Source organism: Grampus griseus (genome assembly GCF_964374135.1).
Source record: "Grampus griseus genome assembly, chromosome: 5".
NCBI lineage: Eukaryota > Metazoa > Chordata > Mammalia > Artiodactyla > Delphinidae > Grampus > Grampus griseus.
This window is the reverse complement of record NC_138998.1, coordinates 62232563-62246506: the sequence shown is the minus strand read 5'-3', so window position 1 is coordinate 62246506 and position 13944 is coordinate 62232563. Positions and strand designations below refer to the sequence as shown.

The window sequence follows — 13944 nt, the reverse complement described above, 5'->3', positions numbered from 1 at the left end:
TTGGATATTTTTTTCCAGAGATTTGTGAAGTCTCATGTTCCTGTTATTGCAGCTCACGTCTAGGGGTAAGAAAGATGGGGCAGCTCTCTTCCCAGACAAAAAAGCAGGGAGAGAGTGGGAAGAGTCTGGGTGTGGGATGGATGTGAAATGCCAGTATAGTCATGAGATCTTCAGGGTAGGTATTCTTTCATTACCAAGTAGCAGAGCTGTAGTGTTTATTGGTCCTAACTGTGGCATCAGAACGCTCCCCATCTGAAGAGTCACAGTCCGATTCTTCAAACTGCATAGGATTCTGCAAAGTCAAGACAACATAAGACCTTAATTCCTTTCTGCAATCACTCAGTAAACATATTTTGAGCACCTCTCATGTGACAGGCGCTGTGCTGGGTTGCTCGCTAAGATAAAGGAGATCAGGTCCTGTCCTTGTGGGGTTTACGGAGAAAGAAGACATATAAAGATGATGATGGCAATTATGACGAAGGTGATGACAGTGATAACAGTGCCCCCAAAGCCCTACATATATTGTTTACTATGTCCCAGGCACTGCTGTAAGTGCTTTAACATCTATTAATCCACTCAATCCTCACAACAACCCTATGAAATAGAGGCTGTTATCATGCCCATTTTACAGATAAGGGAACTGACCTACAGCGAGGTTAAGTGGCTTACCCAATGTCACCCAGTGAGTTAGTGGAAAGGCTGAGATTTGCATCTAGGCAGTCAGATTTCAGGGTCTACACTTCCAACCACTATGCTATCGTGCCTCTCAGAAGGCAGTACCGTCTGTGAACTAAAGTGTTACATGTGCTCTGATAGCATGTAGGGGCTGGTGGGGACACAGAGGAGGGAAGCTCACACCCTTAACCAGGTTGGGAGATGGGGTCGGAAGTGATGCTTGAGTGAAATCTTGGAATGAAGGGTTCCTGAGCAGTTCCGTGTCTGTGCTTCCTTTGGGAGAACTGCCCCCATTCTGGGCGGGCTCTGTTATCTCTGTACTTCTACTGACTTCATGGAGGCAGTTGTTTTATCTTATATACTAGACGATGATTGTAAAGGCCCTAAGGACTTGAGCATGTTCTAACCCAAAGAGCTCCAGGAAGGGAAGAGTGATGAGAGGAGAAGGGAGGAGAACCCCCCACCTCATAGCCACGGTCCTCCGCACACAGCTTGCCCAGAGACATCTGCGTCTTCACACGGCGCACAGCACACTCCTTGTCAGACAGCCCGTCTGAATGCGAGGATATCTCAATGGGGATCTCCGGCGTCTGGGACAGCAGGTCATCTAGCTTCTCTGCCAGGCGGTCTTCGAGTTTATCCACTAACTCCTCAGGGCTGTTTGAGTGGTCACTGGTATTTCCTTCCTCTCCGTCAGACACAGAGAAATTCTCAGAGCTAAAGGTTGAATATGACTGGCAGCTGCTGATACAGCGATGGGGCCTAGAACCACAAAGAACCAGAGGAACTTAGTCCCAGGAACGGCTACTTTCCTTTTTTTTTTTTTGGCATGCCCCGGGATCTTAGTTCCCTGACCAGGGATCGAACCCACGCCCCCTGCAGTGGAAGCGTGGAATCTTAACCACTGGATCGCCAGGGAAGTCCTTACTTTCCTTTCCTTGTCAGTCAGTCGCAGCCTTGGTGGGAGGTGATCTAGTTCTTTTTTCCTGCCCCTGAGGGAGAGTCAAATCCCAAAAGGTAGAAACTGTTTAAAGCAACAGAGAGAAATCTGAGCTCTGTTTGTTTTATATGTTTATGTGGCTCCACACAATGCTCCAAAACTGATGGCTACCGCTGGTCTCTGAGAAAATCCGCTGGTCTAATGACACTGTGTACACCGGTGTGGTATGGAAACGTTCACATTGAGAGTATGCTTCTTATACACAGAGAATCAACCACCTAGGTTCTCAAGGGTGAAAGAGACTTTGGAGAGTCTCTGGTCTGACTCCTCTCCCACAGCAGAAAACTGGAGGCAGAGAAGGGAAGTGACGTGTTCAAGGCCACACAGCAGAGCTGGGCTCGGGCCAGGTCTACTCACGTACCACCATGTCCTTCCCTACCTGCCTGGGCATGGTGGGGCGTTTCTCATGGGGCAGAGCGGCCCAGAAGGCCGACCCCCAACAGAAATGTGCTTGGAAGGAACATTCACTCTGCAGCTGTGGGCGCTGCCCAGCCAGTTGCTGGCTCATTCCAGGTAACATCTGGGTTTAGCTCTGATGAGGCAAAGCTCCTGGGGTAGGGGTAGGGGATTTACGAAAGTTCCTCATTTCTTTTCCATTGTTTGCAAGAAGCCTAGTAAATAAGAATACTGTTAGCTTACGCTGACTTAACAAACAAAACAAATAAGAAAAAAGAAGACTGCCCTTTCCCTCTGTCATTGTCTGATCTTTCTGTATTTCTTAGTACAAAGCGATTTTGATGGCATATGATCTGAGTTTGGGTGATGGGCAGGCCAGGTGATGGGCTGGGGGCGGGGGTGGCATCAAGGACACATGAAAAGAGGCCAGATGGAGGAAGCCCATGTGGGAAACGGAAGTTAAAGTAGGACTCACACCTTCTCAAGGCTGGTAATCCAGGGGCTTCCCTGGTGGCGCAGTGGTTAAGAATCCTCCTGCAAATGCAGGGAACACGGGTTCGAGCCTTGGTCCGGGAAGATCCCACATGTCGCGGAACAACTAAGCCCCTGCACCACAACTACTGAGCCTGCGCGCCTAGAGCCTGTGTTCCACGACAAGCCACTGCAATGAGAAGCCTGCGCACCGCAACTAGAGAAAGCCCACGTGCAGCAATGAAGATCCAACAAAGAAAGAGAGAAAGAAAGTCTGGTAATGCAGAAGGGAGACAGAGAGAAGAATGTTATAATATTAAAAGCAAAACCGTGAGGTAAAACCAAAATTTTGCATCATAGCAAGAAAGAAAGGTGGGAAGCCATCAGATGGGCTGAGTTAATGGTGGTCATAAGAACAAAAGCTGGAAGTAACATAATTGTGATGCCTGTAGAATGAGGTCAGAGGGTGAAAAGACATTTTATTCGGGCTCAATGTCCCTGCATAGGAGAAAACACAGCGTCCAAGGAAACAACAAGACAGCAATGGCAATGTGGTAGGAATAGCTCAGGGGATGAGGACAGATTTCAATTTTGTGTACAGCATAGGGACCCGGAGTACAATTTACCAAAGTACTAGAAGTCCCTTGGTTTTAGGAAATTCCTGGTTCTGGGTAGGTACACAAACCTTCCTGGGGGATTCTTAAAGGCTTCCTCTTCAAAAACAGATGCCTAGTAGCAGAAAAGGCCTCCTGGGAGGAAAACTACCTTCCATACTTCTACAAAAGGGCAGCTCTTAATTCTAGAAATGAGGGGTGTGGTCCTTCTTTAGTCCTATAAGCAAAGTTATTATTACTGGCTAGGCAGGAAGCTATTTCTAAGGATGGGTGGAAGGAGGACTCGACTCATTTAATTATACTTAATTTGAGGTATAAAACCCAAGGCATGGAGAGTGCTATGGATTTAATTGCATCCTCCCAAAATTCATATGTTGAAGCCTTACCTACAATGTGACTGAATCTGGAGAGAGGGTCTTTAAGAGGTAATTAAGGTTAAATGAGGTCATATGGGTGGGGCCCTAATCTGACAGGTCTGTGGCCTTATAAGATGAAGATCTCTCTCTCTCTCCCCCACCATATGAGGACACAGCAAGAAGGCTGCTGTCTGCAAGCCAGGAAGAGAGTTCTCACCAGGAACCTTGAACTTGGACTTCCCAGCCTCCAGAAGTGGGAGAAATAAATTTCCATTGTTTAAGTCACCCAGTCTGTGGTATGTTGTTATGGCAGCCTGAGCAGACTAATATAGGGAGGTACACTAGAAATCAGTAAAATTACCCATAAAACAGCACAGCCATCTCTCATAAACTGCCCACTATGTTGTCAATTATAACCTTGAATCCATATTTATTTTCCCCATCTTGCAGTTCCTATCTAGTGAATTTGGATAAACTAGAATCTGCTGTGCATAGCCAGCTGCCAAAATGGGCAATGGTAGGTTCCAACTTCCCTACAAGCTGGCTAGAAAGCAGCCTATGATCGAACCGGAGGGCAAACTCAGGATTTTCCCTGATTACACTGAAGGCAATCACATGTGTTTATTGGTTTTACCTCTGTCTTCGTGGAAATTCAACTTCACTATCTACTTCCCCTTCTTCCTCTTCAGAGGAGTCATCTCCACTCTGAGGAGAACAAGGAGGGAAGAGTCTTATTTCTCTTTCTCTCTCTCTCTTACACACACACACACACACACACACGCACACAGTCCCTGTAAAAGATTTAATTTTCATCAAAGACATTGAGTGGTAGCTTGCTGTCATTTTTAAACATATATCTCTTCATTCATTTAGCAACTTTCCCTGGGTGTCCATGATGAAAGGCCCTGAACTTGAAGAGGGGAAACTGGAGAAGAGGTCTTGGATTTTGGGGTGGTGTCTTGTAACCATTGTCACTTGTGGTTCTAGGCTCTGATATAGAGACTCCAATAAGAGGTGATCTTTTAGTTCTTCAAAGCCCAACAACTACTTTTTCCCCTTTTATGTACCAATCACCTTTTCACTAATATTATAGTTATTATGCTTACATCATCTCTACAACTAAGACATACATTATTTAGGGTCAGACCCCATCTTGTTGTACTGTATTCCTCCTCCACCATTAATACAACACTGCATACAAGGCAGGTGCTTAGCACATGACTGAGTCAGCATGTGGGCACAGATAAGAGAACTCTGGTTGGGACATCTGAGGCCTCATCATTGCTGGGGCTCTGTGGTTGATCTGGAAGGGTGGGTAAGCGTCCCATCTGAGAACATGATCTTCCCTGTGAGGGAAGATTCCATTTCCCTTCCAGGGCATAGGAACAGCCCCACTTCAGATCAACTGTCATTAATGCATAGGATTACTACAATCCCTTGTGAGGTGGGTAAGTAGGTCCAAATAACTGTACCAAAAATTGAGGATAATTTACCTTTAAAGTCATTTCTGACAATCCATCACTTTTACCCATTTGTATTCTGATGTGCTTTTTTGCGTAGGATTATCCTGACTGTGGAGATGAGCACTTCCCCCTAGAAGACCCGTGGGAGTGTATCTCAGCAGAGAGAAGTTAAGCTGCTCTGTGGGAGTGTGGTTTTAGTGAGGCCAAAAGTAGAAGGGGTGTGTTCCGTGGCCTGCAGACCCACGGATGCCTCAAAATGGCATCAGGATGGTTCAAAGATACATGTTACTTGGGAGGGGACGGGGGAATGGGGTGATTGCTAAAGGGTGCAGGGTTTCTTTTTGGGGTGATGGAAATATTCTAAAATTAGTTGTGGTGATGGCTGCACAACTCGAGAGAAAGAACTGACTTATACACTTTAAATGGGAGAACTGTGTGGTATGTGAATTGTATCTCAATAAAGTTGTTACGAAAAAATTATGTTATTGGCTTTAGGGGTCAGAGGAGCAGAGACTGACTTAGCCCAAATCCACTGCACTACCTGAAACACAATTTATTTCTGGGAAAGCTCAGTCAATAGCAGCACTGTATGCGGAGGAAGAAATACAGTTCTGAGACAGTGGCCTTCAGCTTCAACTGCTTTTCTAGTAAATGTCTAGTTGACCAAAACATCCTCATTTACATTTTAGACATTTTCATTCCTTCAACTGAACTTCTGATGAACGATGATGATATGAAACAGTAGTTAGAATTGAGTGGGTGTTTTTTCTGTGCTAAATACTTTTCATACATAGTGTTATTTTTAACACATTAGCAAGATGAGCTCACATTTTTGGAAGGTTGCTATGTGCCAGGTCCTGTTCTAAATGTTTTATATGTATTAACTCATTTAATCTTCACATCGACCAATGAGACAGGGTCCACTATTAGCTCCATTTCATAGATTAGAAACCGATGTTCATAAAGGTAATAAGTGGAAGAGGCTGGCTTTGAACTCAGGTCTGACTCCCAAGTTAGGGCTCTTACCCACAAGGGAGGAGAGGTAGCCCGCCTCCCAGCTAATAAACCACAGGCAGCCAGTGGGCGAGGAACAGGTTTCAGTGACTGAGAACCAGCTGGATCATGACGGTTATTAATTAAGGCGATACTGTGAAGAAAGCTAGTTCCATGGGGGATTAATAGATGTTATTTTAAAAAGGCAATACGGTCACATAGGTGAGGGAAGTGCTGGATTAAACAAGGTTATTGCATGATTTCTCAAAGCCTAGGATTTGTTAATGTGAGCTTAGGAAGTCCAAGAGGGGACAGAGAATACTGTTTCCCAAACATGTTTTATAACAGGAGACTTCCTTCTTGCTACATCCCTTAGGACTAGGCTAGAGTAGCGGATTCCAAACTATTTTGATGACATGTTGCTAACACATGGCTATTTTTCATTGATAAATTATCTACATTTGAATCAGTCCCCTGATTCAGGAGTTTCCAAAGTGTACTCCTTAGTCCATCACTTAAGCAGTGTGGAAAGTATTAAAAGTAAATAAACTGCTATTTATGCTTTTGTTATCTCATCCTTTTACAAAATGCATATTTTTTATGTACGTTTTATACTGCATAGAATATGACAGGCTCTGACATTCCTTGAAGGCAGTGACACACACCGCGGCTATCATCACACCTTACCTTCTGAAGGGGCCTTGTTTTTCGAGGTAGCGCTGGGGGGGTGATGTGATGAGAGGTGTTGAGGGATGATGCAGACCCACAGCCGCTGAATTCCTTTTCTTCCATTTTCTCAGAACCTTGGGCATTTTCCGAGAGGGGATTGTGTGCTGGTGGCTTGAAAAGGTTGGGGTTCCTCCCCACGGGCTTGGCAGAGGGGACGTCTATGGACCCATGCTGTTCTGGCCTGCGCTGGAGGCAGGGGTCATAGGGGTCAGCCTGACAACAGCCCCAGGGGCCAGCCTGGCCCTTGTCGGGCTCAGAACTTTTCCAGCAATCTGCTGCCACGGCCGTGGAGATGAGGTCAGGGCTGGAGCCAGGCATCTGTCTTTGAGCATGGCTGCTGAGTGGGCTCCGTAGGGCCGCCGCGGGGCCAAAATACCTCAGGTTGTTGGCGCAGGTTGCAACGTCCTGTCCGTGCATATCAAGTCTGGGACGGTGACTCTGAGACGTGGCAGGAGGGGGATGCTGGTGTTGCTGCTGCAGAGGACTACGGTGATGGGGAGAAGGGTATTCGGACTGAGCCTGGTGCAGGTAAGTGGGATGGGGTGAATTTTCCCGGGCTGGCTGGGTTTTTAAGATCGCCGCAAAGTCACTATGGCTGCCTCGGCTACTCCCGCGGCGGTGGCGTGGTTTGCTCCGATATCGGCTCTTGCTGCTGGAGGTGGACATTTTGGGACTTCCGGACAAAGGGGATGCAGTGGGAGCCACTTCCACACTGGGGATACCTTCAGATCTCAACAGATCTGGCCTGGGAGAAAAGAACAGGTTTGGTTTTAAACACATGAAGACACATTCAAGTTTGGGGAAATGTATCCCAGGCCTTAAAGTACACATAATCTTTGAATCAGCAGTTACATACACAGGGATTTATCCAGTGGAGATAACGGATGTGCCCAAAGATGTATGTTGGAAGATGTTATGTTAAAGCATTGTTTAAAATAGCAGAAAGCTAGAAACAACCTAATGTCCACTTACAGAGGATTCCCTTTATTCCTTCTGGATTTTATTCTGTGCTTCACTAGCTGAGTACTCAAACCCCTTTAAATTCTAATTTTACCCTACAGGCTTCTTGACCTCTTCCTCATAGTATCAGCTCTCAGCTTGGTGCCAATATGCCAAGGCACAGGCATGGGTGTTTGCTCACGATCAGAAATCTGTCTGGTGATGGATCCCATGAGGGATCACAAAGGACAGAGGTCTGGGACCAGAGAAGGAAACCTCAGTTAATTAGACAAGAGGCTAAATGCAGGGAGTTTCGTCTAGACATGGTCCCCTTGAGGGCTGCTACTAAGTCATAGCCACCTTTGCATGTGGAGGACACTAGCAAGGAGTCTTGCTCACAGTAGGTACTCAATAAATGTTTCAGGAAGGGGCCGAAGGGGGTGGCAGTAGAGGAGGGGGAATAGACAGCCCAGGAGGTTGCGTAGAGCCAGTAAGAGAAGGGCTCATGTGGAACGACCTGGTATTCTACCGTGTTCCTAAAGGGAGGAGGGCCTCTCTCAGCCCACTGAGCTAGTCACGTGGCTCATGTGCAGGAGGAACCCAGAGCCTGCAGGTAAACCTTACACACACCAACACCAAGGCACACAGGCAACCAATAAATGATTTCTAAACTGAAGAACTGATTCAGGGCAGAGACTCTAGGATGCCAGGTAGTATCGCTACCTCCTTCCCCCCAGAGAGCAGCCCCACCCTTCTTTTGGACCAGACAGACACAAATCAGCTGGAGATTTCAGAGCTGGAGGGCCCAAACTCTTTTTTCTTTTTTTTTTTTTTTAAAAAAACCAACAGAATCCTTTACTCAAATGAATTATGAGAAACCCAATATATAAAAGAGATACAGTAAGAGAACAGATTGGTGGCTGCCAGAGGTGGGGGTGGGAATAGGGGGTGGGCGATATGGGTGAAGGGGGTCAAAGGTACAAATTTCCAATTATGATATAAATAAGTCATGGGATGTAATGTACAGCATGGTAACTATAGTTAATAACACTGTATTGGATATTTGAAATTTGCTAAGAGAGTACATCTTAAAAGTTCTCGTCACAAGGAAAAAAAATTTGTAGCTGTGTGTGGTGATAGATGTTAACCAAACTTATTTTGGTGATCATTTTGTAATATACACATATGTTGAATCATTATGTTGTACACCTGAAATTAATATAATGTTATATGTCAATTATATCTTAAAAAACCCAAACCCAGATATAGTAGAACAGCTGAAGAGAGGAGGGAGAGCAGAAGCCCCTCCCATGGGGCTCCCCCTCCTTGTCCTCTCTACCCCTGCAGTGGCCTCAGAGACACCTCTATTCAGGCCCTAGGGGGTCCCAGACCTTGTAAGGAAACCACAGATGCAGTCCTGCCTTCATCCTATGTGATGAAGAACCCAAACCCCAGCCAAAGTGGCTCCTGGTCTCACAGCTCATTACTATTAGAATCCAGACAAGAAGTCTCTCCTACTTGACAGTCTGGCTTGTTGGACGTCAGAATACAGCTTGAAGGTGCGTACAAATCACTTGGGAGCTTGTTGAAATGACTGCACGGGTCTGGGATGGGGCCTAAGAGCCTGCGTTTAGCAGCCACGCTCTCAGATGATGCTGAACTAAGGACTACAGTTTGAAGAGGCTCACAGGAAATCAGTAGGCATCCGGCAATAGGAGATGGGTTTTTCTTCTCTTTCAGGAGAAGTTCAGTTAAAGGCTTGTCTTAGCACAGAAGTTCCAGGTATAACTGGTTTATGATGAGGCGGGTAGGGTACTGTGCTGCTGTCAGCATCTTCCTGTCTCAGATTCACAGCTTTGTGGTCAGCTGGCCAACTTGTGGCACAGAAGGCATCTGGATCGAGGAGGTCCTGGGGCTTTTTATTGGGGAAAGAGAGCCCTCCAAGGCCCAGTTAGGGCATCTATCAATACTTACACAGTAACTGGCTATGGCGGGATCTAAAAGAAAGCTAAGGTGAGAGTGCCATTAAGTCAGGTAAAGGCTGTGTTTATTGAACCTGGCAGTGCAAAACTCAAAGAATAACGCTGAGACAGCGCTTCACAGTTGACAAAGCAATTTACAATATATAAAACACAAGTTTCCTACCATTACAATATCCATGTTACAGACGAGGGCACTGAGGGATCAGAGGGTAACTTAGCTGGCTTGTGTCTCTCACAAAGCTAGTAAATGGCAAAACTCACAACTTGAAGCCAAGTTTTTGGACACCGAGAAATAGTTCTTCCTCCATTCCAAGCTTCTCCATATTATGAAGTATTTAGATTATCTTATTAGACTATACTCACTTGTGATGGGCTTGGTGGATCCATCACTGAACTCCGACTCTCTTTTCAGTCCCTAACTAAACACAAACTGAAACCAAGGCTAAAGGATAGTGGATGGTTTCTCCTCTCTGATCACCTCAGTGGGCATTGGCCTTCTGACTCCATAATCACTGGACTGTCCAAGTAATCTGAAACATAAATCTTTCAAGGGGCAATCAACTGAAAGCATAACTCTCTGCAGCTCTAATACCTACTCCGGGTTACCTTTCCAGACAAGTTCAGCTCACTGACTAAGCATCTACTGGTGCTGTCAAACTCTTGCAAATGCATTTCTCACAGGCAAAATAAAAGTAAACACAAGCTCACACTGTGAAAAATTAAACAGTACTATTTTCTCCCAAAGTGCTCTTTGGTTTAACTGTCGGCAGACTGCAGGGAGGAGCCAGCAGGTGAAGTCTGTGCCTCGTTTGTACACCAAAAGAAGAGAGGTGCTGGGATTCCTGGAAGGTTTTGCCGGGTGCCAACTGAAAACAATTTCTCAGAGCTTGACCAGAAGATGGTCAGTAAAAGCAAAACTGGAATGAATCCATGTAGTTATCCCTCAGTAGTTTAGATTTATGTTAGTCATGCTGTGCTGGAATGGTCACTGTTCTGAAAGCCTGAAAATACATGCTTGGTTTGCCTTTTCTCACTGTCTTTATTCTTCCTGCATTTAGCTCAAGTCTCACTGCTGGGTCTACAACCCAGGTTAAGGGATATTTCCTTCTTTTGCTTTAATTTAGGATAGGGTCAACTCTCTATTCCTTGGGAGGAATGAGGCTCTAGCAGAGTCTGGTAATAAAAACTGACTGGAAGAGCATTCTAAAATTAAACTAATATAAGGAAAATGTGTTATAATTAGGGGAAAGGGCATCTTTTAAAACAATTAAAAAACCCATTTTTTTTTTTTTTTGAGCAACTATGATTTCCTAGGTGATTTCACACGTTGTCTTATTTAAACCTCATGAAAGTTCCACACAGGAGTGGGATGAGGGGAACTATATGGTTAGACACAGGTACTTATTAAAGTGCCTGCTTTTGTTTTTGGTGGTGGATTTACAGGCACTTATTACATTATTAAAAAGAACTAACTAAATGAATAAATAAAAGTGGGACATGCGTGGACCAATGTTGCATAGATCAAGAATTATGGTGAACTCAATTCTGTGCACTAGGGGTCAAAAAAAGAAAAAGAAATCTCACGTGCTATAGTTTCACCGTTTTACCCATGGGGTTGAGAGTGGTCAAGTGACATGATCCAAATCACACAGCTTCTAATAGGCAGAGCCAGGATTTGAATCCAGGTCTGTTTGGCCCCCAGTTCATTTCTCTTTTCGTTATTCCATGCTAAGGTAATAAACATCAAAGCCTCAGACAGTAAAAACTAGATTCCTGGAGTCCATGACACACTCTCTCCCACCTGCCTAGGCCATATCTAGAGGCAAGTGCGCTGACGACGTGGTACCGTGTGGCCACACCCACCATCATCTGATCATGTATTTTAGGGGCATGTTTCCCCATTCATCTGAATATCAGGTCAGTACAGGTGCTCACCGCTTGGCCTGCATCCCAGGTCTGTGAGGCACACCTTTCTTCTTCATGAGTTTCTCCATGGCATTAGGGTGGATTATTGGACGGACAGGATGTCGTTTGTAGGTCCCAGGATACTTCTTCTCCACTGCTTGCTCACGCCTGAAGAATGAAAGAAAAAGCTATGTCTCATTCACCGCAGACAGAAAAGTTGGGCAGAATGTTTTCACAGGTTAACTCTACCCAGAGATTCTGGCCATACTTAACAGATACAGGCTATCTGAAGAATAGCAAGGCGGCTCTTCAGGTTAAAAAGGAAAAAAAAAAAATTCAAACTAACCTGACTTCATTTTTTTCTTCAGGTCGCAGATGGACTTGGAGGCCAACCCTCCTGTCCCCAACATGCCTCATGAGACACACAGCAGTGGCTGAAGTCCTACTTATTTTCAGCAGCTGCTGTTTTAGTCAGGACCCCAGGGTTTCTCACCATTCTCAGGAATACCCTGAACCACTTGCAGCAGCTGCCTTACTTCCCCAGGGGGCAGTAAGCTCCCATGCATCCACACCAGGCTCTTCTGGAAATGAGGACCCCTTTCCCGAGCCACTTGGCAGGTTGAAGTGGCAAAGGCTTGTCAAGCGCATAGTCCCCTAGAACCAGCTCTGTGGCAGCTCCACTCAGCTGTAAGCCTCACCGGGGCGGGGACCTGTGCCCGGCACATGCCCTAAGGAATGCTGGGTGGACGAATAAAATAGCCGCCAGTTCTGAGTAGCAGCAACCTGGACGAGTAGTACATTTCAGCCAATGGATAGACCCAAATCAGTCAGGACACAGTGGTCTGGATACATACTTGATTAGCTCCTTCTCCCGCATTTCTAGCTGCAGCATGATGGCACTCAATTCCATGTATAAATTATTAGCCCGCTCAAGTTTCCTCTCATAGTGCTCACGGATATCCAAAGCATGCCTATCAAAGAAAACACGGAAGCAGTGAAGCTGATGAATGTGAGGGAGAACTAAGGTCAGCTCTAATGAAACAAGAACAGGGTGGTTTATCTCAAAAGCATTTGCCCAAGGGCCCTCTAAATTTAAGACTCCCTTGTCCGATGCAAAGACTCAGACAAGAGTGAGTGGGAGATGGGAAATCCAAGTTTTCCACTTAGTTGATTGTTAAGGGTCATATCCAGCCATATAGGATAGCCAGGAGGGCTACAGATAAAACTGAATGCAATTTATGTATAATGTACAGCCTTTGTCTGTGCAGTATTGGCAATATCTTAATAAGAATACAGTATAATATATGTTAAGGGAAATATGCAGTTAAAGCACGGTCACTCATCACTCATTTATACTTATCCACACTACAGATCCTGTCTAATCTAGTGGTTATCTGAGAACATGTGTTCTATCCCTTGACAGATTATGAGCCTCTTGAGGCCAGGGACTACATCTTATAAATTTCTGACCTTTCATGTTACCTAGGACAGCGGCTGAATAAACAAATAGCATTGCTCCAGGAATCTTGTTGCAGAGATATAATAAAGGAGGATAACAGAGGTGGGGGGGGAGACGGTAAAAAAGTGATATAAGGGAGGACCAACTTTTAAAGAGAATAACAATAACCAGCAGAAGTGCAAGGTGTGTAGAAAATGAAATGATTCACAGCAAGGGTTCCTGCTAATATCTGAAGACCTGGGAATGAGAAGAGGTGAAGTAGGAGACATCAGCTGACCTGAGCTCTTCTCTGCGCCTTCGAATCAGTTCTTCATCTAATCGGTGGATACAAGTTCCTTCACTTTTGATCTTCTCAAAGTGTTTTTTTACTTCTTCTCTCCATTCAGCCTAGGCAAGGACAAATTATATTTTGTTAATAGTCCAGGAGTTTTAATCCCTGATATAACCATAGGATCATGTACAAGATTTTCCCCCCTGTATGCTTCTACTAAAGAGCCTTATAAAATAGATGTTCAATAAATGTTATTTGATAGCAAAATATCTCATGCTAGTGTATCTGCACACCCCACCCCACTCCTCACCCCATTTTCTGTATTTAGTCCAGTACTCAGTGCTGTCTTTTCTAATTTTCTTTCAGTACTAACCAAAAGAAACATCACAGCTGGCATGCTAGCCATCATCTCTGGAACAAAAGAGCTCAATTTTAAGTCAGGATGGTGGCTGAGAGAGCCTGGCTAGAAAGAACAGCTCTGATAACCATATGGTACAAGCATGTGTCAGTGACAATATGATCGTCTTTACATTTGGACCAGAATTCCTCCTAGGCTTTGTTTATGAAAATATCTTGAGAAAATATTTGGAATAGAAGATCCAAGGGGCAAGAACAGCAGGAGATGGGGATAAAAATATGGGGAATTATACGGGAATTTGGAGGTGGGGGAAAGAAAAGAAAAGAGAGAAGG

At 45.0% G+C, this 13944-nt stretch overlaps 1 protein-coding gene across 1 annotated transcript in view; it reads right to left on the bottom strand.

Moving 5' to 3' along the window:
* The window catches only part of MAP3K13 (mitogen-activated protein kinase kinase kinase 13), a 46579-nt gene continuing 32635 nt past the window's right edge, over positions 1-13944 (bottom strand). Inside the window, exons 7-13 of the mRNA XM_082654941.1 lie at positions 13260-13369; positions 12378-12494; positions 11554-11691; positions 6656-7442; positions 4147-4217; positions 1140-1437; positions 1-292 (exon numbers count right to left, since the gene is read on the bottom strand). Coding sequence (XP_082511067.1) covers positions 191-292; positions 1140-1437; positions 4147-4217; positions 6656-7442; positions 11554-11691; positions 12378-12494; positions 13260-13369 — 1623 coding nt within the window. The 3' untranslated portion in view covers positions 1-190. The remainder of the gene's footprint in view (positions 293-1139; positions 1438-4146; positions 4218-6655; positions 7443-11553; positions 11692-12377; positions 12495-13259; positions 13370-13944) is intronic.